This window comes from Tupaia chinensis, unplaced genomic scaffold (assembly GCF_000334495.1).
Source record: "Tupaia chinensis unplaced genomic scaffold, TupChi_1.0 Scaffold000037_20, whole genome shotgun sequence".
Lineage (NCBI taxonomy): Eukaryota > Metazoa > Chordata > Mammalia > Scandentia > Tupaiidae > Tupaia > Tupaia belangeri.
Genome location: NW_006159479.1, coordinates 2,034,277 through 2,059,946, shown reverse-complemented (window position 1 = coordinate 2,059,946; position 25,670 = coordinate 2,034,277). Strand labels below are relative to the sequence as shown.

The 25,670-nt window shown below is 43.9% G+C and overlaps 1 protein-coding gene across 1 annotated transcript in view; it reads left to right on the top strand.

Annotated features, from left to right (window-relative positions):
• LOC102485635 (guanylate cyclase soluble subunit beta-2) overlaps nt 1-23,215 on the top strand; it is an 84,082-nt gene extending 60,867 nt beyond the window's left edge. Inside the window, exons 14-22 of the mRNA XM_027772135.1 lie at nt 5,336-5,490; nt 7,884-8,035; nt 11,915-12,014; nt 14,004-14,091; nt 14,510-14,583; nt 18,181-18,326; nt 18,846-18,907; nt 22,938-23,054; nt 23,108-23,215. Coding sequence (XP_027627936.1) covers nt 5,336-5,490; nt 7,884-8,035; nt 11,915-12,014; nt 14,004-14,091; nt 14,510-14,583; nt 18,181-18,326; nt 18,846-18,907; nt 22,938-23,054; nt 23,108-23,215 — 1,002 coding nt within the window. The remainder of the gene's footprint in view (nt 1-5,335; nt 5,491-7,883; nt 8,036-11,914; nt 12,015-14,003; nt 14,092-14,509; nt 14,584-18,180; nt 18,327-18,845; nt 18,908-22,937; nt 23,055-23,107) is intronic.
• The last annotated feature ends 2,455 nt before the right edge of the window (nt 23,216-25,670 follow it).

Genomic DNA, 25,670 nt, shown 5'->3' with positions numbered 1-25,670 from the left:
AGTTAACTACATGGGAGTCCAGCAACATAGCCATTACACTAACTGCTGGTCCCCCTATGCTAGTAGTCTTAATTTAAAAGAAAAAAAAAAAAAGTTCTACAGGAGAGCAAAGAAATATGAATGAGCTGAATTGAAAAAGTGACAAGCCCTTTCAAGAAAAAAATAATATTGGGACCAGCAGTTAGCGTAATGGCTATGTCGCTGGACTCCCATGTAGTCGACCATGGTTTGCATCCCAGACCCGGTGGCTTAAAACTCATGCCGGGCACGTGTGCGTGTGTGCCCAAGATCTCAAGAGGAGAATGGAGGAGAAGGGATTGCGGCATGGCCATCCCCCCTGGGGGGTGATTTCTCGCTTTCTATCTCTCTGACTCTCTCTGTCTGTCTGGCGAGTGCACGCGCCCTATAGCAAAAACCTCTCCAAAAAAAAAAAAAAGCCAAAAACAAGAAAAAAAAATTTATAATTGCATTCATTCCTGGTAGAACATCCTAAGTAATCCACCACAGGTCAGAGAAGCCAATCTGAATTTTAGTGAACCTTTAATGGCCACATGAAAGCTGGAATAATAGGTCATAATTTTGAAAACCCTAGACACAGAGTTCATGTCTGTTCACCAGCACTTTCTTATAGGACTTAACCAAGTGCAGGGTGTTCTTTGACCAAAAGTTAGGGACATAAAAGGACAACTGAAAGACCTTTGCTCTCTGAGGCCTGTGGGTCCTTCTCCATATGCAAGGCAGTGGCTCTTGAGAACTGAAAGGACCAGCAGATGGCATAATGGTTACATTGCTGGACTCCCACATAGTCGACCACAGTTCGAGTCCTGGACACAGTGGCATAAAACTCACACTGGGCACATGTGCACAAGTGCCCAAAGCCCCGAAAGGAGAATAGAGAAAGGATAGCAGCATAGTCATCTTCCCTGGGAAGGTGATCTCTCACTTTCCATCTCTCTGTCTCTCCCTGTCTCTCTGGTGAGCGTACACTCCCTATAGCAAAAATCTCTCTAAAAAAATTAAAAAGAGTAACTGAAGGAGTGAGATACTTCTGAAATTCTCTTGACCTTCACCAAGGGCATTACAAGACCCTTTCAAGTCTAAAGGCAAAAAAGAATGACAGAAAGAAATCTTCTAAGGTATGGAGAGCCACAGTGGGATTGAAGAGCAGAGAGATCCCTGAAAATCTCACCATTAGACTGTAAATCAGAAAATCTCTCATAATTCAGATCCAGTCATCATAATACTTGAAGCCAGTGTTTCATGGAATCTAGCAATATCTATGGAAAAAAGTCTAGACCCAATTCAAATACATATTAAATTCATTTACTCTTCACTCTAGCAGTCTGATAGAAGGACTATGACTTTCTCTGAGGAATAAATGTTACATACTTCTTTTGTATACAATACACATAATTAGAAATATGAGGGGCAGAGACTAACAGATGGCATAATGGTTACATTATTGGACTCCCATGTAGTCAACTGCAGCTCAAGTCCTGGATCCAGAGACTTGAAACTCATGCCAGGCATGTATGTGTGCAAGCACTCAAAATCCCGAGAGGTGGGTGGAGGAGAAAGGATTGTGGTGTGGCCATCCCCTCTGGGAGGGATTTCTTGCTTTCTGTCTCTCTGTCCCTCTGGTGAGCACACAAGCCCTATAGCAAAAATGCCTCTATAAATAAATAAACAGGAAATATGAGATGTAAAAAGAAACAAGAAAATGACAGTATAGTGAAAAAGCAATAGAGGAAATAGTTAATAAAAACAGATTCAGAGATGGTTGAGATGTTGGAATTATCAAACAAAGTCTTTAAAATAACTTTGATAAATATTTTAAAGGGAGCTGTTAAAAAAAAGAGAAAAGCGGGAACCAGCAGTTAGTGTAATGGCTATGTCACTGGACTCCCACGTAGTCGACCGCGGTTCGCATCCTGGACCCAGTGGCTTAAAACTCACGCCGGGAGCGTGTGCGTGCGTGCCCAAGATCCCGAGAGGAGAATAGAGGTGAAGGGACTGCAGCATGACCATCCCCCCTGGGGGGTGATTTCTTGCTTTCTGTCTCTATGTCTCTGTCTGTCTGTCTGGAGAATGCACGCGCCCTATAGCAAAAAAACCTCTCCAAAAGAAAAAAGAAGAAAAAAGAGAGAGAAAAGCAAGTGTGAACATGGGAAATAATTTGTCTTTATCTCTAACTCATCTGTAACTCTACTTTTATCTCTATCCATATCTCTAATAGAAATGAAAGGCAATATCAGAAAGCAGAAATAGAGAATTCAATTTTATGGGCATAACAGAGTCTAGACACAGTAGAGGGACGAATCAGGGAATCTAAAGATATAAATAGAAAGTACCCAAATTGGAACACCAAGAATAAACAGAATATGAATGAATGAATGAATGAATGAATAAATAAATAAATAAATAAAGAACCAGGCCAGCTCCATGGCCTGATGGTTAAAGCAGCCTGATTCTACCTGGCCAACTATGCAGTTTGAGTCCTGGACCCAGTCACCTGAGACATATGCTAGGTCTTTGCATATGTGCTTAAAATCCCAAAAGAAAAGAGAGGAGAAGGGATTACAACGTGACCATGCCCCACGAGGGGTGCATTCTTGCTTTCCTTCTGTCTCTGGCAAGCACACATGTCCTCTAGCAAAACAATTTAACAATTAAAAAAAAATGTGGGAGCCAGCAGGTGGCATGATGGTTGGTTAAGGACACTGGACTCCCACATGGCCAACCATGATTTGAGTCCAAAACCCAGTGGCTTGCTTTCTCACTTTCTTTCTCTCTCTCTCTCTCTCCCTCTCTGGTCAAGTTAAAATAAATGAATAAAAATAAATAAAGCTAAATAAAATAACTCTCTGAAAAGCCAGCAGATTGCATAATGGTTATGTTGCTGGACTCCCACGTAGTTGACTGCAGTTTGAGTCCCAGACTCAGAGGCTTGAAACTCATACTGGGTGAGTGTGCATGCATGCCCCAAATCCTGAGTGTAATGGAGAAGAGATTGCCATCCCCCTGGGTAGGGGGGTGATTTTTCACTTTTTGTTTCTCTGTCTCTCTGGTGAGTGCTGGAACGCTATAGCAAAAATCTCTCTCTAAAAAATTTTTTTAAAGTGGAAAATAGTTCCCTAGGTCTATAGAGCAATATCAAATGGACTCCTGCACATGTAACTGGAGTCCTAGAAGGAGAATAAAGTCAGAATAGGTCAGAAGAAATATTTAAAGAGACAATGATTGAGAATTTTCAATATTAATAAAGGATATCAACCCATATATGTAAGAGCTTAGCAAACCCAAGCAGGATAAATACAAAGTCAACCATTTCTACTCAAAGTATACTAAGAGGTCTATCCAGTGAAATAAGGCAAGGAAAAGAAATATAAAACATAAAGATTGGAAAGGAATAAGTAGAATGATTTTTATTCGCAGGCCAAATAACTGTGCACCTAAAAAATCTTATACAAACTATAGAAAATTACAAGATCTAATAAATGAGTTTATCAAGGTCAAATTAAGTTTCATCTTATAAGAGAAAATGAATATACAAACTTATAGACTGAGAAAAATATTTGTCATACATGTATCTTACATATTCAAATCTATATATTGAACTCTCAGACACATTAACAATAAAAGATGAACAGCCTAATTGTCTTAAGGTTTTTTGGGGGGCCACAGGGCATGTGCACTCACCTGAGAGAGTCAGAGAATGAAAGAAAGTGAGAAATCAGCCTCCAGCGTGATGGCTACACAGCAAACCCTTCTCCTCCATTCTCCTCTTGGGATTTTAGGCAAACACGCACATGCGCCTGGTGTGATTTTTAAGCTACCAAGTTCAGGGCTTGAACTGTAGTCAACCATGTGGGAGTCCAGCACCTTAACCATCACACCACCTGCTGGCTGGCCCTCAATTTTTTAAATGAGCAAAAATCTTAAACAGACTTTTCACAAAAGAAAATATGTGCATGAATAATATATGCATTAAAATGTACTTAGCATCGCTAGCTACTGTCTTAATGCAAATTAAAACCATGACAAGATATCATTTCGCACCCTCTAGAAGACCAAATGATGATGAAAATTTGGAGCAATTGGAAGTGTCACATTGGTAATAGGAAAGTAAAATGGTATACAACTTTGGGCATTTTTTGGTTTTGTTTTGTTTGTATAAAATTAGGTATTCATCTACCTTGTGACTCTGAGAAATTCCACTTCTAAGCACTTCCCTTAGAGGAATGAAAACATATCTACAAAAATATCAGACCAGAAGTGTTTTTAGAAGCCTTAGTTACATAGCTCCAAACTGAAAATAATCTACATGTTTATGAAAACGAAATGACATGTAGTCTTAGACTATGATTCAGTGATAAAAATAATAAACTATTGACACATACGACAATATGGATGAATCTCAAACCCATTATGTTGATTAAGTGAAGCCAGAAATAAAAAGTATATGCTATGGTGTTATTTATGTGATATTCTTTTTTTTTTTTTTGAGAGAGGTTTTCGCTATAGGGTGCATGTGCTTGCCAGCCAGACAGACAGAGACATAGAGACAAAATCACCCCCCGGAGAGGGATGGTCACGCTGCAATCCCTTCTCCTCCATTCTCCTCTCGGGATCTTGGGCACACAGGCACACGCACCCAGCGCGAGTTTTAAGCCACCGGGTCTGGGACGCAAACCGTGGTCGACTATGTGGGAGTCCAGCGACATAGCCATTACGCTAACTGCTGGTCCCATGTGATATTCTTAAAGAGGTAGATTAACCTTTGGTAAAAGAAATAAATTGGCTATCTCTGTTTGGGAGATGGTGGAGAGATAGCTAAACTGGGAAAGGGCACAAAATAATTTTGCAAAGTAATGGAACTACTCTACATTTTATTTTGGATATTGGTTTCAGGGCAATATGCACTTATCAAAACTTGTGGAGCTAAACACTTTAAAATATCTGTATTTTCATGTAAATTGTACCTTAATTTAGAAGTGAAAGTATTAGGGGACCAGCAGTTGGCGTAATGGCTATGTGACTGGACTCCCATGTAGTTCAAGTCCCAGACCAGGGTGGTTCAAGTCCCAGACCAGGTTGGCTTGAACTCACAATGGGCATATGTGCGTGTGTGTGTGTGTGTGTGTGTGTGTGTGTGTACCCCAGCTCCAGAGAGGAGTATGGGGGGGGAGGGTGGCCATCCCCCCTGGGAAGTGATTTCTCTCTTTCTCTCTGTCTCTCTGGCGAGCATCTGTGCCCTATAGCAAAAACCTCTCTAAAAAAAAAAAAAAGTGAAAGTATTAGATGATCTCTCTTCAGTAAGATTTTCTCTGTACAGATCAGAGTGGGAATCCATACTGGACCAGTCTTAGCAGGTGTCGTGGGAGACAAGATGCCCCGGTACTGCTTGTTTGGGGACACTGTGAACACGGCCTCTAGGATGGAAAGTCATGGGCTTCCCAACAAAGTGCACCTCAGCCCCACAGCCTACAGGTAGCCATTCATGTATTCATACCTTCTTTTGTATTTCCTTCTTTCTAAAATGTACACAGCCATGGAATAGGGTAGAGGAGGAAACCCATTTTTTTTTCTCCCATGCCTCCTGGCTTACAGAAGACATTGTGCCACCCAAAACAGACTTGAGATCTTCAAACACTTAGTGGAAAATGTGTTTTATGAAAAATGGTATGCATAGATTTCAAAATTTGCTTGCACCCAAATAAACTTGAACTTTAATTTCAATTTTTCCTTGAACTTTTTGATGTCCATGAAAAAAAATAAAATTGTTGAGCCTTTACTATAACAAAGTTTTTACTCTCAAGGGGAGTATAGTTTAGTGCTGAGAATATCAAATTATAACCCACAGATCAAATCATCTGCTACTTATTGTTTGTAAATAAAGTTTTATTGGAACCTAGTCACACTCTTCTATTCACATATTGCTTATGACTGATGGCAGAGTTGAGTCATTATAACAGAGCTTATATGGTCCACAAAGCTTAGAGTACTTACTATCTGGTCTTTTATAGAAAAAGTTTGCTGACCCTTAGTCTAGTGGAAAAAGAAAATTCAGTTTTGTGTGTGTGTGTGTGTTTTTTTTTTTTTTTTAAGGAAGTTTTCCCGGTACGATGCATGAGTTTGCCAGAGAGAAACAGAGACAGTGAGAGGGGAAGTGAGAAGTCACCCCCTGGGAGAATGGTCATGCTGCAATTGCTTCTCTTCCATTCTCCTCCCAAGATCTTGGGCATGCATGCACACTTGCCCATCATAAGTTTCAAGCCACGGGGTCCAGGACTTGAACCATAGTTGACCATGTAGGAGTCCAGCGATGTAACCACTATGTCATCTGCTGGCCTAGTTTAACTTTTTAAACTAAAATGTATACAGAAATAAAGATATGCAAAAAACAATGCTTACACATTTTTGGGCACTTACAATAGGCTACATTCTGTGCCAGATTTCTAAATATTTGTTAATTCATTTATTTTGCAACATTTATATAAAGATATATAATTATTTACAGTGAGGAAAAAAAGACACAAAGAGGTTAATAACATGCTTCAGGTCTCAGGGGGATTAGAAAGAAGAGCATAGATATAACCTAGGGGTCCAGATACTAAGTTTCTGCTCTTTCGTTACTAATCTCTGTGACAGGTTGAGTATCCCTTGTCCAAAATGATTGGAACTAGAAGTGTTTTTTAAATTTTTTCCAGGTTTTGAAGTATTTGCATATAAATAATGAGTCACCTTGGGGATGGGGCCCAAGTCTACACATGAACTTCATTTATGTTTCATCTATGCCTGGTACACTAAGACTGAGAACATTTTTTTTTTTTTATGATAGTTTTGTATCACAGCATTTTGACTGAAAAATGTTTACCAGAGACTTTTGGGACATTATCAAAAGTTTTTGTAGTAGGATGGTAGGGATAGACAGTGGGTAATAAGTCAAAGGATAAAAGGAAGAGAGAATTTGTATGGGATGAAAACAGGAGCTAGGGAGTGTGAAGTCATTTTCTTCTCTTTAGCATGCTGGTAGGTAGAAGGGATGATATAAATAGAGAGGGAGCTGAAGATAAGAGAGAGGTAGCTGATGGAGCCAGGCCCAGCAGAGGTGAGAAAGGAAGTGGATGTGGTGTCACTAAACACAAAGATGTCCCATCTTCTGAGACAGTGGGAGGAAGCAATGAGATGGGATCAACAAGATGAAAACTGTAGGCTCTTCCTGTCATGATCATGATATTGCAAATGAATTAAGTCATGAAGTAGGTGGCAGAGTCTGCAGCTTGAGAGTGAAGGAGGCAGGTGACAAGTGGTGGTGAGGGGCAAGGAGAATTTTGTGAGGGTCTGAATTCCCTATGAAACTGGCAAAGGCCAAGGGAAGGTCTGATGGAGCCCTGAGAGCCAGCCAAAGGAGGTGACCATGAATTTGAGATATTGCTAGTCTGCATGATTCTTTGTTTTTTCTATAACAATACTTAGCTATCAGTAAGTAAACAAACAAGTAAACATTTTACATTATCCCATAGGTCTGTCTCTTGTCATGGTCCCTTCCCTATACTCTTCTTCAGTTCATTGGCACCCAGAAGTCATAGTGGAGACAGCTTGGGTAGTTAGGTGTGTATGATGACAACTGTGGGGTGTATCAGGTGCTTGGGGAGGAGCACCCTTGGCTTTGTTACCCGGCTTGAGTGTCTACCTTCATGTTTTCCTTCTCCTCTGCCTATGTCCCTCTCAGCGAGTCCTGGCTGATATCTTAGAACCTCCCTCCTCATTTTTGTGCATCCTAAGTCCTGGAATTCTCCTTGTACATCACCCTTGGTATTGTAGCGAACTCTTGCATTATAGATCATTGATATCTGGCACATTTTTCCACCTCTGTGCAGAGCCTTGGAAAATCAAGGGTTTGAAATCATTGAGAGGGGTGAAATTGAAGTGAAAGGTAAAGGAAAAATGACCACATACTTTCTGATCCAGAATCTGAATGTGACAGAGGATGAGATCATGGGAAGAACTAAAATTCCACTTGACCACGAAGGTAAGCAGAAAAGAGAAATCTCATCATTAGTGTGGGATATTTTTTCTACTAACCACTTTAGATGTGTTTGCTGTGGTCCTTGGGTCTACAGAATCAACAGAAATAGCCACAACCACCACCACTGATCACCTCAACCATCTTGCTCTAAACACCATCTTGTGATGTTTCAAATTCATGGTCACCTCCCTTGGCTGGCTCTCAGTGTTCCATCAGGCCTTTTCTTAGCCAAACTTCTTTTCTCCTTCTTCTCCTCTTCCTTTTTCTTCCTTCCTCCTCCTTCTCTTCCTTCTTCTTTTTTTTCTTCTCCTTCCTTCTCCTCCTCCTCTTTCTTTTCTTCTGTTGCATCCCAGATATTATGATGTTCCTTGAGCTAGCCTGGTAGACCCAGCTAAAGGGTTCCACAAGCATTAGTTTCAAAGGTTCTCCTCTGTCTCAGAAAGGAGATATCCCATCATATACTTCTGTAGCTGAAGATGACTTCAGAGTACTCCCTGTGCCCCTCAGGCACAGAGGAGTCTGCAGAAGAGGCTTTCCTCATACACTGGAAGCTTCTGCTTTCCTGTTCTTTTGACTTTCAAAACTGGGAAGAATAACAAAATTTGTGACTCAAACAATTCAAGGAATGGCAAGTGGCTAGGAGCTTAGGGTAAAATAAAACAATGCTAGTTGGACTAGGGATCAGTGTTTGGCTCATGGTACCTCAAAAAACACCTCCAACAATAGGATGTCCATCAGCTGCAAACCTGACTCATTCCACCCCACAAACCCAGGGCTCTGTTGCTACAGTCTCATTAACAGGGAACTGCTGACCTGAAGGGGAAGCCCAGTAGCAGAAGGCAAAGCTTCCTAACCTCTGAAGTAAACTGGAGAAGGAAATAAATTCATTCTGACAGGAGCTAATCTTCAGCTGCTCCAAGGGCCCATAAAGGAAAACCTTTAAATGCAGAGGATCCCTATTTACATAGCTAAGAGATACAGGGTGTCTCTTTGGGACACAGGTATTATGGTATTTTTTTTTTTAATGGGGCTGTTCCAATAAAGACATGGTAATTTGAAGAACTTGTAAAATTGCTTTCATAATGCTTTCATTCCATTACCAGCTCACCTCTGTATCCCTGGGTGCTGTGGTTATCTTTGGCCACATTTTACTGTTAGAGACATTGAGATAAAAAGATCTAAATAAAAAGTAAGAAAGACCTTTGGCCTTTAAAGACCAAGAGTAACCCTCGTAAGTGTTATGGGCCCTTGAATTGCTAGGTTCTGAGTACCTCATCTATCAATATAAGCCCCTCCCCTCCACTAACATGTGGAGACAGTACAGAGGGTTCCCAGAGAGGGGCAAACAAATTTCTTTTCTTCTTATTCTTCTTTTTCTTCTTCTTCTTCCTTCTCCTCCTCTCCTTCTTCTTCTCCTTCTTCTCCTTCTCCTTCTACTCCTTCTCCTCCCTCTCCTCCTTCTCCTCCTTCTTATTCTTTTCTTTTTCTTCTTTGTTGTCAGAAATGGGCTAAGTAAAGGGAGAAGGGGGATGTTATGACGTGATTGTGGGAGGGAGGAAGACAGGACTGGAGGTTTCAGCAGCAGGGCAGGCAGAATTTTTTACAGATCCTTCCCTGCTTTCTCCTGCTCACCTGCAAGGGCTTCCCAAGCTTTCCAGTTTGAGAAGCAGTATTCTGGAACAGAGCCTGACTCATAGAATCTATCCTACATTCAGTTCTAAGCTAGGATAATAGAGACAGAGTAGAAAATGAGTAAGGGTTCTTCAGAAGAAAAATCTTGATATGTATCTGAGGAAAAGAGGGAGAAAGGGTGTGAAAAGGTAGGGGGCACAGTCTGCCCCTTCTGCAGACCCTAAACAGTGTCTCTATGCATGCCTTTGTGGAATGTGAGGTAGAAAGGACCCAAGCATGACTTACAATAGAGGAAAAAGGGTACCTTTTCCTCCGAGTGAAATCAGCTCTCAACCCTAATCCCTTGACCAGGAACCTCCTGCAGAGAAATCACATAGCCATCTATGTGGTCCCAAGAAGGGAAGATCTGGCTTTTTCTTTTCTTTTCTTTTCTTTTTTTTTTTTTAACTTTTATATATTTCTCTTGCTTCTTTCCTCAGCAACCTTAGATTTTCTGCTGTGAACGTCAACCATATGACTCTAGGGAGAGTGTGTGTCTCTTGGTGCCCTCATCTCCCCTGTAGCCAGCACTGGGGTCTCCGGCAGGACAGGAAGGCCAGAAACTCTCAGGGTAAACCCCGGGCAGACACTACTTCTTCAGGAACCCTCTTTTTTGTTTTTTTTTTTTTTTTTGTTTTTTTTTTTTTGAGTGGTTTCTCCTTTGTGCTCCCACGTAGTGGGCCACAGTTTGCGTCCCGAACCCAGAGGCTTAAAACTCACGCTGGGCATGTGTGCCTGGGTGCCCAAGATCCCGAGAGGAGAATGGAAGATAAGGGAGGATTGTGGTGTGGCCATCCCCCCTGGGGGTGGTTTCTCGCTTTCTGTCTCTCTGTCTCTCTGTCTCTCTGGTGAGCACACACACCCTAAAGCAAATAAATAAATAAATAAATTCTAAAAATTTAAAAAAATTAAAAAACAGAGAAAGGCAGAAAGAGAAAGAGAAGAGGAGACAAGAGCTCTACCAGTTTTTTGTTGTTTTTTTTTTTTGAGAGGTTTTCGCTATAGGGCGCGTGTGCTCGCCAGACAGACAGAGAGAGACATAGAGACAGAAAGCGAGAAATCACCCCCCAGGGGGGATGGTCATGCCGCAATCCCTTCTCCTCCATTCTCCTCTCGGGATCTTGGGCACGCACGCACACGCGCCCGGCGTGAGATTTAAGCCACCGAGTCCGAGACGCGAACCGCGGTTGACTACGTGGGAGTCCAGCGACATAGCCATTACGCTAACTGCTGGTTCCCTTCAGGAACCCTCTTAACCTCCAGAAACCCAAACTGTTTTCTCCCAATGACCACTGCCATCTTTATACAGCATGACAGAGTCTCTCAAAGCCAGTAATGGAGGAGGGGACATGGAAAGACTATTATACGAGCTCATATTCTCTTCAAGTTGCCTCTTCCCTCAGTTTACTTCCATGGTACACACACACTGGCTTTTGGAGTGACATGGGGAAGAGCTGAGGTTGGGGAACAAATTTCTGATGGTTCTAATGTGCAGCCAGCATTAAGAACTGGGGTCTTGGGGGATGGTGTGGATGGTGACACAGTAGTAAATGCCATGTTCTACAAGGCTGACCCAGAAGATTCTGGGTTCGCATCTGAAGACCTCCCTGAGTGTGCCAGGCACACGTGCACCCATGATTCAGGGTTGGCTAAGGCTAGGGATGGATCATGGCTCCAAGAACCTATTGGGGATGCTGTCTGTCTCTCTCTCTTGTTCTCCATTTGTCTCTCTTGCTCCTGGAAGAAATAAATAAGTAAACCTAAACAACAACAATGAAAGAACTAGATCTCAAACCAAAGCAGTGTAGAGAGCAGGAGCTCAGCAGTGTCATTTGCCCTGGGGCATGGCAGCCTCCACCCCACACTGACCTGAAGACACCAAGGAGGCAAAGGAACAAGAAAGCAAGCACCAGGAGAGTGCTTCCTCAGACCTTCCTCCTTCTCTCCCCTTGTTCCTAAAAGCAGGTGCTTTGGCTCGTCTCCTAGGTGATGTGTGCCTTAGATGCATTAAATGCCCCTGAGCTTCTCTGGCATGATATTTAACAGTGGGAGCCTCCGTCCTGTCTTTCACCATCCTTCCAGACACTGCCTGGAAGGAGACATCCAAGGTCTGCTAATGTTCAGAGGCATCAAAGAAAGTCCCCCACCTCAGCCACTCTTGAAGTGTGTGTCCCTTCTCAGTTTTCCTTCCTCTTGCACTTTTTTTTGTAGAAGCAGGTACTCAAGGCAACCAAGACAGGAGAACCGTTGCCGTCATGAGGTACCCGGACAGTTGGCAGCTGCTCCCCAGTAGTGACGCAGTGGATAGTGAGTATAACAGGACTGGTCTCAGTTGCCCCAGCTCTGTGCTACATGGGAAGAGAATATGCAGATTTGGGGGGGGGTTTCATGTGGGTGGGGAAGAGCCAGAGTGGAGTCTGGGGTCCCAGGGCAGGTTGCTTCTGACTTCTTGTTTGCTGTATTTTCAATAAACTTTTGTTCTGACTTCCCTTTACCCCAGAAGTCCTCATCTGAAAGATCCTACTGATCTCCACATACCCACAAAATGAAGTTTCTTTGGACATCATGGTCAGGTGTCCCCTCCTGCTAAAGAGCACTTGAGGCTTTCTCAACTTTTCCCATCATCTGGTGCTCTGTAGAGACCTTGTGGCATTGACACGACCATAAAGTGTAACCCTGTCATCTTTTTGTCCACTTTACCTCTGATGATGATTGAGACTTGGATAACGGGAAAGAGCCACCATGTGGCCATGATAGGGACTTCCAGACAACAGTGCTATGCCCTAAGGCAGACACAAGCTTGGCAGGTTCACAGTGCGTGGATGGGGAATTCTGGAAGAGGAAGAAAGCCGTACAGGATAGGTCAGAGAGATGGGCAGCCTCCTTGAACAGTCTTGGCCTTGAACTACTTATCTACATGCAAAAGGTATGAGCATAAAGCCTGAGTGAAGTAAGCAACTGCCAGGGCTCCAAGGTCTCTGCCATTTGACTTTCTAAGTGACTGTTCCATAAATAGCTCAGAAGGGGAGGTCTAAAGTCTATATTCTGAGAAGGTGAACAAATTCATTTTTAAAGCTTCTGCGGCATGAGGGACCCTCCACAGGGGAACCAATGGGGTTGGTGAGGCCTGGTGTCTTGTTCAGAGGCAGGAGGCAGAAATCTCTCAGCAGGTCCCCTGATTCAGTACTCTTCTAACTGTTGCTTTGCTGGACAGACAAACATCCAACCCTAAAGACTAGAGAAGGACGAAGTGAGGTCACCTCAGTTTGGGGAGAAAAAATGAAAGGGTAGAGAGCTGATATTTAGTGGGCAACTGCTTAGTCTGGGCACTTTACCTATATTATTTCATTTTATATAATAGTCAATTACCACTCCCTATACAGCAGAAAGAAACTTGAAGTTCAAAAAGGTTATGAAATCTACATAAGTCCCATTACTCATAAGTAGGAGAAATATAACTTGATCTTCATTTCAGGCTTGTTTGTCTTGGGCAGACTGCATCCATATAGTCTCTTTGAGTAACAGACTGAGACGAGTCCATAGATTTCCCAAGTGGTAGGCTTCTGTGCTTGGATTCCTGGCTTCATGATGGCTAGCCATGTTTCTCTGTATTCTTGGGATCCCCTCTGAACAGACTTCTTGATTGCTTAGTTTGATTAGCAAGAGTATTGATGAAGCACAGTTTATTTGTTCTGGTGTGTACCAGAGGCTTATAGAAATGAGCACACAGTCATCTGGGACTTCGGACCCAAAGTTAACCAAACCCAGAGCTACCAAATCAATATTGCTTTTATACCTTCCCTAGGTGTTTGAGTTTGAGTTTACCACTGACATGGGCTTCTTCTTTACCTCTGATGGTTGACATCAGACACAGAATTTAGCCTTGTAGGATTCATGTCACCTGCTCATGGGACCTGCCTTTTTATCATGGTACAGAGACCAGCTGTCATGGATTTTCAGGCCCAGCTAGGGCTGATCCATCATGCTTAGCTAGAGGTAGGTGAAGGTAGCTGAGGTAGGTGACCTACCACTAGAAGGTCAGCCCACATTGGCTACCAACCCCTGGGTTGTTCTATCTGGCTCCTCTGTGGGCATCAATGTGGAGAAGCATCTTCATCAGTAGCCAAGAGCTGCCAGGACTCTGGAGATTAGGTTGAAGGATATTGCTAACTTGGAGAACCACCTGCTCCCAGTCTGTAGGCAGTTGAGAGGAAGTTCAAGACTTACCTCACTGATCATATGTGTCACTTGGTTGCCAAACATGATAACTCTGCGTTGTGTGATTTTTCATACCACTCAGCTCCCAGGTATGGGAAGCAGATGTTCTTTTACCTCCCTCCCTGTCCTCTGCTCCTGACAGAGAACATCTCAGAGCCTTGGCAGCCCAGGTAGCAAAGTGGCAAGGAAGACACCACAAAGGCATCTCTCTGATGGCCAGCTGAGGTTGCTCATCCCTCCTCTCACCTTGAAAAAGGAGGCTCCATTCTATCCCTGCCCAGCCACTTTCTGCCTGGGCCATAGGAAACTCAGCAGGACTGAGGCCTGCAGGCTATACCCAGAACCTCATTTGCACTTCAGTAACACACTTTTCTTTCACTCAACTCTGTATTTGGGTGTTGGAAGTGTCAGTAAGGAGATTCCCTAGTGCAATTAAACGGGTGTATTGAGCCAGAGAGAAATCAGTGTGTGTTGACTTAGATATTTAAGCAACCACCTTTCAGTATTGACTAAAAAATTGGCCTTCCAGCTGTCCCTGCTGGCAGACTCTTCTGGCATTTCGTCAGGCCCCTGTTAATGTGTTTTTAGGATTTCGACTTGTCTCCTGATTCTCGCTACGATTATAGTAATGGTTTCCAGACTGACTCACAAACAGCGCTTAGGCAAGTAGCCCAGGGGCCTCTCTGGAGGTGACCCCCTCCTTATAAATTATAGTCTGAGGGTGTCTGCTTGTTGGGTTTGCAGCAGGTTAAGTCAGCTTAGGGAACTTTTGAAGCCAACTCCTAATTGTTTCTCTGGAGAACTTCAGTGGTGAGGGTCTCCCTCCTGACCTAGTTCAGAGGTTAGCCTGCTTGGGGGTTGCTGATTCCCTCCAAATTTTACTCACTCTTCCAAACAGGAAGAACTTTCCCACCGTATGCAATCCCCTTGATGGGTAATTCTTGGATGGGTTTGTGGTCACATAATTGTCAGGGCCCTTGCCCCTTGCTTTACAGAGTCCTGACAATACAAGCACCCTTTCCAGACATAGCCAATTAGTTGGGGTCCAGCTGGTTTGAAACCAGGCTGTTAAGGAGGGCTGAGTCCCTATTCTCAGCTCAGAGGCCTTTCAACAGCCTTTCTGAGGCCTCCTAAGTGTGGTTGTCAAACTTTCCTGACCTTTCTTCCTTGGGGTTGATGAATGGTATATCTGTTTTTAACCTCAGGATTTCTAGAAGTTGAGCTATTAATCCAGCAATATTCTATAGAAAGAGGGTCCTGGAAGGTGTAAATTAACTCTACAGATCAGGGGGTTACTAATGGAAAATAGGATTTTCTGTGTTGGGTCAGCCTCTAACGTCACTTGCTGTCACTGTTGCCATCATAGACAGGTGTATCATGTCAGAGCTGATGTGGGAGCCCTAGGGAGGTGGTGGGTGACAGGCAGCAGAATCATCTATGGGACAACATGTTGACAGTACAGATGGCTGAGCCTCCTAAGAACAATTTAGTAGGTCTGGAGTAGGGCCCGCCACTATGGTTTGATAAGCAGCTTCACAGGAGATTCTGATGATCCAATGAGTTTGGGAACTGCTGTCATAATGGAAAGAGCACAAGATTGTAATCAGAATTCCTGGGGCCGAGTTCAGGTCCTGGTACTCAGTGAACATCTGTGCCACTTTGAGCAACTCGTTTTCCATTCACTTTTCTCTTTAAGAAAATGAAAGGAGTAATAGAGGATCTGCTCCATAGAAACATATTGATAGCAGATATGGTCTGAAAACTGCCGAGCGCTAAAGGTGTGTCAGGCATGCCAACTGATTAGTCACTGCTGGGAGTTCATTCACCTGAGAAATATGTGAGCTTAGCTCAAAACTGTAAGAGGCGCTACGGGGTATTATTATTTATTTTTTTTAAAAACTCTGTTCTATGGAAGGAGCTTTAGGTAAGTGGGACAGAAAGGATCCATACATGGAGGTCACAGTCCCAGCTGACAATGAGCATTGCTGGAATAAACACTGAGGATTTACATAACCTCCTAGAGGAGATGTGACTGACGGTGGAGACATGCATAGGCCAGGATCTGCCCTAATCTCTGAAAAATGAGGAAGCTTGGGACCAGCCATTGGCATAATGGCTATGTCGTTGGACTCCCATGGTTCGAGTTCAGGACCCAGTGGCTTAAAATTCACGTCGGGCGTGTATGCGTCCATGCCCAAGATCCCGAGAGGAGAATGGAGGAGAAGGGATTGCAGCATGACCATCCCCCCTGAGGAGTGATTTCTCACTTTCTGTCTCTCTCTGACCTTCTGGCAAGCACACGTGCCCTATAGCATAAACGTCTCCAAATAATAATAATGATAATAATAATAATAATAATAATAATAAATGGGGAACTTCTGATAGCTGGAGACTGGTTTCCTTCATAGTATGTTGTTGTTGTTGTTGTTGTTTTGCCCATGAATAGAATATAGGAGTCAACTGGGGTGATTCCTGAATGGCAATACTTCCCTGCATCATGGAGACTCTATTGCACCCTTTTTATCCCCAGGACAGATTCTTACTCTCAGGGTAGAGTTTCCTTCTAACAATTTCATTTCAGGAAGTCATGGCTCCTTTCTCTGTTCATACCTCTGGATCTGCTCCATAGTAACTGAGACAATGCAGAGTAAGGGTCAAGCAGGGCCTGGTGAGCCATCTAGATGAGCAGTCAGCAATAGGCTGTCTGCTGCCAGTTGAAGCTTGAGGGGGTGAAGCTTCGGATGGGTGGAAGCTATGGTGTTGCAATACCTGGAGGATCCAACTTAGAATTTATCTAGGAAGTTAGAAACAGATGCAGAAATGCAAAGATAAATAAAATAGAAAAAAAGCAATTATTTTATGGCAGATATAAAACCTTTCTTGTAGCCCCATATCATATGCTGTATGACTTACAGATCCCTGCCTATAATACCAGACAATGATTCAAATTCCACCTCTATTCCCCGAGGTGACAGACAGCATTGCCCTGGACCCGTGTGCTATCACTGTGTGTGCTCCAGGACCTCTCCCCTCCAGTCTATATTTGACAATGAGATGGGTGTTTTCCAAATAAGGAGATTCTGCAATCATTCTTTTCATGTAATCTGGTCTTAATCTATACTGAAATGCATTTCCACACTGCTTTTAATATTGAGCAGTATGGTCTGTCCAACTAAAGATTGCTCATTTTTACTATAGAATATCTTATTATTATTATTTTTAAAAAATACAGATAAACCAAAAGAAAGAAACAAAAATGCCTGTAACTTCATCACCCAGAGAGACCACTATTAAAATTTGGGTGAACATTTTCCCTGAGTTACATGCATGAGGGTCTGTGTGTACATATGCATAAGTGCATTTTTTCTTACAAAAATGGGATTGTCATGCACGTGAGGGATCTTCAAAAGCTATGCACGGGTTTCAAATGTTTTTTGCAGCAAAGTAAATTTGTTCTTTATTTCCATTTTTCCATACTTTTTTGAAGTCCCCTCGTATACTGTTTTGTGGCTTGGTAGGTCATAAAATTTTCCTTTGAACATTTAACCACATTTTAAAACATAGAAGAGAGATTTTAAAAAGATATAATGTGCTTGATATGGCACCCCTGTTGCCCATGAGGCTTGTGCTGTGTTACATACCAAAAGCCACTTTCACATTGTATCAAATGGAAATCGCAATTCTCTTGTACTTCTCAAGTCTACATGTCTGTAATGACCCTGATGTTCTTTGAGTCCTGAAGTTTTCTCTGAATTTTCTAGCAAAGACTAAATTAGTTCAATTTAGTTTTGGTGTTTAAGTTATCCCAAGTATCTTGATGTCAGTTATCCAACGAAGATGGACCTTGTAATTCTCAATTAATCAGAAAGTGGAACCAAGCAGAGAGTCACATTTCCCGCTGTGCACAGCACTGAGCAGTTATGATAGCTAAATAGACGGTACTAATAACTAGTCCTTGGGGTGGTGAGTCAAGTTCTTATGGGAGTGAAAGAAGATGAATGAGAATTTGTCTCAAATAAACAAGGAAATTCTTCTGCCATCTGGGTGGTGGGATTGGATTGGGGTGAAATATCACACATACGTGTGTGCACATTCTGGGAGAGTCTTGCAATTCTTTGCTGACTGTGTTCGTTTGGGTCATCAGGTAAGGCTAACTCAGATCGATGAAGTCATCTTCAGTCTGTCCAGCCTAAAGTAGTTGTTTCAGGTCTTTTCCCAACACGACCTAAGCCAGTTACTTTTTCCTCCCTGTTGCTCAGGGAATTTTTCTTCAAGAAGAGAAAAGAGAAAGAAGGAATTGAGTTTAAAGGAAATGAGAGTAGAAGTGGAGCAGATGAAATATCACAGTTAAGACACAAACAAGAAAATGAAGAATGGACAGAAGAGAGAAAAGTGGATGGTGGAGGTAGAAGCGATGAATTGAGGATGAAGTGTCAAGTTTAAAAAGGTTTGAGAAGATAAATCGGAAGGGAAAGAAATATGAAGTGCTGGCTAAGAGGAGACTAAGGGATCTGTGAAATATTATTTCTAGTATTGAGCTTACTTCCAAAATTCTTTGTGAGGTGTTAAGCCATAGAGCAGATTCTATTCATGCACTACATAGTGATATTTTGGCCAATGATGGACTGCACATACCAGGACGGTCTCCTAAGATTATCATAGCTATACCACAGAGCCTAGGTGTGGTATAGGCAAAATCACCTAGGTTTGTGTAGGTCCACTCCATGATGTTCACACAATGACGAAATCGCCTAAGGATGTATTTTTTAAAACGTGTCCTTGTCATGAAGCCATGGGAGACTGTGTTTGTGTTGGTTACGAACAACATCATGATCCTCTGGAAGCAGGAACACATCATGAACAGAGCCTGACAGCTCATGGGGAAAGGGACTAATTTCCTTTTCTGTATCCCCTCTCATTTCAGCCACTCCAACTGTTTATAGCTCCATGTCTGTTCTTATTAAGGTAACTTCCGCTTTGGTACAAGTACAGAGATACAAAACAAATTTTATCACAATACTTTCTAACAAAACTGATCGCTAGTCCAGGTGAGGGAAGAAGCCTGAGGTGCTGACAGCTCCTGAGAGTGAAAGTCATTCATTAATTTGGGAAGAGAAGGCTGAAGATAGGAGCCCCTCCTGAACACTAGATAGAGGTGAACCTCGAATTTCACAAGTGCGCCTCTCTGAACTTTAATGTCGTTGAGCACTGAATTGTATTTTTATGGACGTGAATGATGTATGAGCTTTAAACTCTCAGATGCCAGCCTTGGCACATGAAACCGCAGAGAGGACAGGGAGTTAGGGACAGTGTCCTCCACTCAGCCTCCATTTTGTCTCCTTCCTTCTCTGATCCTGCTGCCTCTCTCTTGCCTTGGCTCACAGTCCCAGAGAAGGCTCTTACCTGTGCCTCTTCCCAGGGCTCCCACCCATACTTGCAAATGCTAGCCAGTATCTTCAGTTTGTGCAGGTAGTGGGAGTGGAGTTGAGGTAGGGATTGGGCTAATCACTTGATAGAAGTCGTCTAATTTAGTAATCACAACCACCCTGGGAAGTCGGTATAATCATTTCCCCCACTTTTCAGATATGAAAAAATGAAGCCCAGAGAGGTTAAGTAACTTGCCTTTGGTCACATGGCCACCCTACAAACAGCGGCAGTGCTGTGTCCATCCTCGGCCTGGGTGATGCTGCTGCTCCTAACGCAGAGGCCTGTGGCCAGCCGGCAGGAATGAAGGCTCAGGGCCATTATGTGGCTTGTGCAAATTAAAGGTTTGAGATGTAAACCAAAATGTGGCACAGTGTAGGAAAAAAAATCATCTGGCTACAAGGCAGTGCTTGGTATGGGCCATTGGCCTTGAAAATTAAGGCATCCTTCCACCTGGGATCACGCTGAGGTAGGAAAGAAAGCCCCAAGCACCCACATTGTGTTCCCTGGGGCCTGACTGAGATGGAACACCCACCACCACCACCACCACCACCACTAGAGACTAGCCTGAGGCTTAACTAACCTGCTCATCCCTCTGTCTTGTTTCAGCTTCTGACCAAGTCATACCTGCAGAGAGTCGGGAAGCAGAGCAGGACTCCGTGGAGGCAGCTGATCAGCCGCAGTTTTCAGACCAAACAAAGACATACCACTTTCCTAATGACTCTACACTGTCTGGTTTCTGTGTTTTGTTATAATGGGGAAGAAATGAATCCCTAGGCTTAATGCGCCCCCCCACACACACACACTTAGTTCCATGACAGCTAAGCAAAAGTAACCTCATTTCTCAGTTCAAAACTTCTTAAGCTCTGTCTCTTCCTCATCGTCCCTTTGAGAATAAAAGTCTAGAAACATAATCCCAGCAAGTTTGAGAAACTTAGTTCAAAGCCAACCTCAACACTCTGAGACTCTGAGTTGTATTTGTTCTCATAGATGATAAATTTGGCATGGGGTGAGTTCTGCTTTCCTTGAAGAGGAAGAAATGGCTTTATGCTCCTATCGCGATGACTCCATTGAACCTTTACCTCTGGGGGCCCCCAGTGGCCAACTCAGAGGACACCCTGAACTTGGAAGGTCATAGTGTGCAATGCCTATTTTAAGGTGGTGAGGGTGGTGGGAAGGAGGAGGAAAGATTCCCAGACACTGAAGTTTATGAATTACCCCATAACAGAGTCAACTGCGAAAGGCGCTCGGCCAGGGGCTGTGAAAGGAAATAATTTTCATTCTCAGTCCTGGGAATTAAATGAAGCAACAGAACAAAAACCGTGATCCTCAGAGATTTTCTGGAAGTAAAATGGAGGGACGCTGTGAAACGCACTGAAAGGGCAGAGTTAGGAAAGATATGGAAACAAGGCCAAGTGCAGACACCAGGGCCCCTTAGCTGGCTTTTCTATTGCTTTAGGCTGTAGGTACAGAAATGTCTCCTGCAAAGAAAAGGGGGCTAGCAGGTGGCATGGTGATTACAGTGCTGGACTCCCATATAACTGACTGCAATTTGAGTCCTGGACCTGGCTGCTTGCTTTCTCAATTTCACTTTCTCTTTGTATTTCTCTGGTGAGCGCACATGCCCTATAGCAAATTAAAATAACAATAATAAATAAAATAAAAATAATACTTTAAAAAAAAGTGGATAGAGTTGAAATTTTTCTCAGAGGTTTCCCAAACTGAGGAAACAGGAAAGAGGGGGTCAGAAAGTATCTGTGGGAGAATTTCTTTTACATACATAATAAAGAACATCTTAAAGGTACACATAAGTTTGGAACTCATCCTTGCTAGTCTCTGGTTTGTCCCGAGAGGAATTGTCTTTGAGCAATTTCCCAGGAGGCCATGGGCAGGACCTGACCCCATCCCCAGGCAATCTCAGGGATGAGGGAAGAAGGGCAGGTGCCAGAGTTGAATTCCTAGTACCAATCTCTCCGGATGGCAACCGTGGCTATGTTTAGAAATGAGTAGGTGTGGCCTGTGGGCTAGCAAGCACAGCAAACCCAGATTAGATTAAAAGCAAAAGGCAGAGTCAAGAGATGTTGCTACACGTCCAGGCTCCACCACCAGCTGTATTGGTGTGACCATTATCAGGGCTTGGAAAGTGAAAAACAAAGTATGACACCTTGACATGCTGGATACATTGTGGGGTTTTTGGGTCGTTTTAGAGAAATTTTTGCTATAGGGTATGTATGCTTGTCAGGGAGACAGAGAGAGACAGAAAGCGAGAAGTCCCCCACCCCCTGGGGGGGGGCGGGGAAGGTCACACCACAATCCCTTCTCCTCTATTCTCCTCTTGGGATCTTGAGCATGCACACACAGACACCTGGCATGAGTTTTAAGCCTCCAGGCCTGACACTCAAACTGTGGGCAACTATGTGGGAGTCCAGCGATGTAACATTACACCATCTGCCAGTCCCCATGCTGGATACTTAATTAAAGAAGCAGCCTCAGAACCACGACTCTCTCTGGCCCTCTCCTGTTCCCTTGTCTCTCATCCCTGTGCCTCTCCCAAGTACAGAGAGAGCTTCTTTAAAATTTCCTGATCTTGGGACCAGCAGTTAGTGTAATGGCTATGTCGCTGGACTCCCATGTAATCGACCGTGGTTTGAGTCTCAGACCTGGTGACTTAAACTCACACCAGGCGCGTGTACGTGCATGCCCAAGATCCCAAGAGGAGAATGGAGGAGAAGGGATTACAGCGTGGCCATCTCCCCTGGGGGGGGAGGGGTGATTTCTCGCTTTCTGTCTCTCTGTCTCTCTCTGTCTTTCTGATGAGCGCACGTGCCCCATAGCGAAAACATCTCCAAAAAAAAATTCCTGATCTAAGGGAAGTCCCTCTAGAAGAAATGGAGCTGTTTTGGGCCCCCATTCTGTAACCTCATCAGAGAAAATAAATTAGAAGAAATGAAGACTCAAGTTGGCACCACACCCAGAGTTGATGAATTTTGTCCCAGGTCATTGTTTATTCTTTGGGCTCACTTATCTCCCCTAAATATCATAATTATTCTTCTAAACTTGCCTACATCCCCTGCTTCCCTTTCCCCTATGAAGAGGGTATATAAATTTTGACCATCTCTTCATTCTTAGAGTTTCACACTTTGTGTGATTCCCATGTGCTTTCACATAATACATTTGTATACTTTTTCTCTTATTACTCTGTTTTTTTTGGAGAGGTTTTTTGCTATAGGGCACGTGCACTCGCCAGACAGACAGAGACATAGAGACAGAAAGCGAGAAATCACCCCCCGGGGGGATGGCCACGCGGCAATCCCTTCTCCATTCTCCTCTCGGGATCTTGGGCACGCACACACACGCGCCCAGCGTGAGTTTTAAGCCACCGGGTCCAGGACTCGAACCGTGGTTGACTACGTGGGAGTCCAGCATTACACTAACTGCTGGTTCCCTCTTATTAATCTGTTTATTGTCAGTTTATATCGGCAGACTTAATTATCAAACTTTTAGAGGGGGGAAGAAACTTTTGCTCTTGAACTATTTCAATCTCACCAGCTATAAAATGGAGTTAGTGACAGCTGTCCCTCTCACCTCACAGGATTTTGGGGAGAATTCAGTGAACTATAAGGGCACAAAAATGACAGCAATAGTCATAAGAGTAGTAACTACTAACACGGAGCATCACCTGGATGCCATGCGCGGGCCCCACATACACGTACGTTACATGTTTCTGCTCCTGCCAACAGTCCTGTGAGGCCTCTCTTCTAGTACCGACTTGCCGGACAAGGAAAGGGAACTCAGGGAGATCAGCAGCCCGAGACCACACTGCGGGTGTACAGTCACAGCAGGACGCCTGACACCGCTGAAGCAGGATAGTTTGGAGGTGCGGATCGGGACTAGAGCCAAGTTTGAATTCTGGCTCTATCACTTACCATCTGTGTGACTTTGGGAAAGTTATTTAACCTTTCTTAGTTCAGCCTCCCATTTGTAAAATGAGAATAATCAGAGGACCTGCCTCATAGAGTTGTCAGGAGGATTATAGGAAATATACAGAAAGCACTAAGAGGCAGCACTGACAATAAGTAAGCCCTCTTTAAATGCCAGTATTAGGGCATCAGCAGGTGACATGGTGGTTAAGGTGCTGGACACTCCTACATGGCTGACCATGGTTTGATGCCTGGACCTAGTGGCTTGCTTTCTCACTTTCCCTCTCTTTCTCTGTGTGTCTCTCTCTAATCAAATTAAATGAATGAATGAAATTTTTTTAAATGTCAGTATTATTATTTTTTTCAATGCTTCTATTAAGCAATGTATCTCCCTTCATAAGTGAGGCTAAGGAAAGATAATAGAGGTCTATCTTGTTACTTTCTCTGTGTGCTTCCCTTAGAAATCCTTAGCTCAGGGGTCAGCAGATGGTGAAATGGTCATGTCACTGGACTTCTACATGGTGGACGGCGGTTGAGTCCTGGGCACAGTGGCTAGGAAATCATGTCGGGTGCATGTGCGTGCGTGCCCAAGATCCCAGGAGTAGAATGGAGGAGAAGGGACTGCAGTGTGGCCATGTCCCCTGGGAGATGATTTCTCAACTTTGTCTCTCACTGTCCCTGTCTCTGCCTCTCTCCCAGGTGAGCACATGTACCTTAAGACAGAAACCTCTTAAAATAAATAAATAAAAAGGAAATGTTTAGTTCCATTTTTGAGTAAGAACTCCATCCAGAATGGTGAGCACTGTTAGGTGGTAGCATTGCCTAGGAGAGAAAAGGAAAGCAGTTACTTGGTGGGGGCTTTCTGGTTTGCTCTTGGAAGGAGCTAAACCAGAGCCTGTAGTTTCAGCTCCCAGCTGGCAGCTTGCTTTGCTTCTGTGGTCCCAGTAGAATATGCCAGTTTAATGCTCAGTCATACCTATGGCTGCCAGAAATGGTAAAGCAGGTGCCCAAATCCTGGCTGAAAATGGGCGGAATTTCTTCAATGTTTATTATAATTTAAATAATCTTCCAGCTGTAAGTGAACGGCTCCCTCTCCACGCATTTGGTATCACCCTGGAGCCTACTATTTATTCTTTTGAGTAAACACTGCTGGAGACTAACTTGAGGTATCCAGGAACCTAGCCAGGCTGATGAAGTGCTCCATGAGCCCCCAGGCACTCCCAAGGACACCTTTGTTCTTTCTTGGATCCTCTTCTCTGGGTCAGAGGTCTCTGGAGCCCTTGAGCCAAACTGAGATGGATGAACACCCATTAAGAGGGCAGATTAACTTGAAGGATGCCTGCCCTCTGCATGCATCTTCAACCTCTGTGTTTTAACACCGGCACTGGGAGGTCTGCCTGATGGCTTCCAGTCAGACATCTGGTTGTCAGTCCAGGTTACAGACTTGTTCAAGAGTAGCGAATGCCCTGCCCAGCAGAGCCAGAAGAATGCCTCCAGGCGGAGTTCCTCTTGGCCTTAGAGCCTTTGAGCAGAGGAGCCTTCTTATACCCACAACCTGTTAGGTTCATTTTACCACACAACTGTGTCTCAATGCAGCCCCCCAGCCCCTCCACCTCAAGGCACCTGTCCCAGGGGCATGGCAGGTGCAAGCAGATGGCTGATCCAGCAGGCCAAGGACTGCCAAATTGGCCCCCAGCCCATGGAGGGAGGCAGATAGCTTTATTAGTAAGAACTTGAAAGCATGTCCACCATCCCTGCCCAATGGGGCACAGTGAATCCTGGGGCTTCCACAGCCAGCCCCTGCACCTCCCCCACTTTGCATCCCAAGCCTTTTGGGCAACTCTGAGTATGGACGTGAACTTCAAGGACATGAGCGGAGGAGACAGCAAAATGTCTCTGCCCCCTTCTCTCCCTTTTCTCCTCTGTAGCCATCTGAAGTCAGTTCTTGAATGGATCAGGCCAGGCTAAGGCCTGGCAGCTCACCCCCTCCTCTGGGCTCAGCTTGCTCATTCTTTACAACCACTCAACCGCCTCCGCCTCTTCTTTTTCACCCTTTCTCTCTTTTCTAACTTCCCTTCAGCTGAGTTGTGTATGACAGAAAGAGGCGAATCATGCGCCTGGCTGAGGAATGAGATCATTCCTCTCCCCTCTTAGCAGGCTTGCTGTCTGCTGGTTGGGGTTACTGGAAGAAGCGGGAAACTTGCTCTCCTCAGAGAGCCATCTGGCTCCGGCAGACTCACGCTGATGCTAATCTAATGGTTTCTTTTTCTTTATTCCTTTTTTGTTGTTGTTGTTGTTCCTGAAGAACACTTCATCTGCAGCTGTAGATTCAGACCAGGTCCGCGTGAAGGCGAGCGTGCATTTGGCGCACATATTTATCCCTGCATTATGCCCCCCCCTCGGCC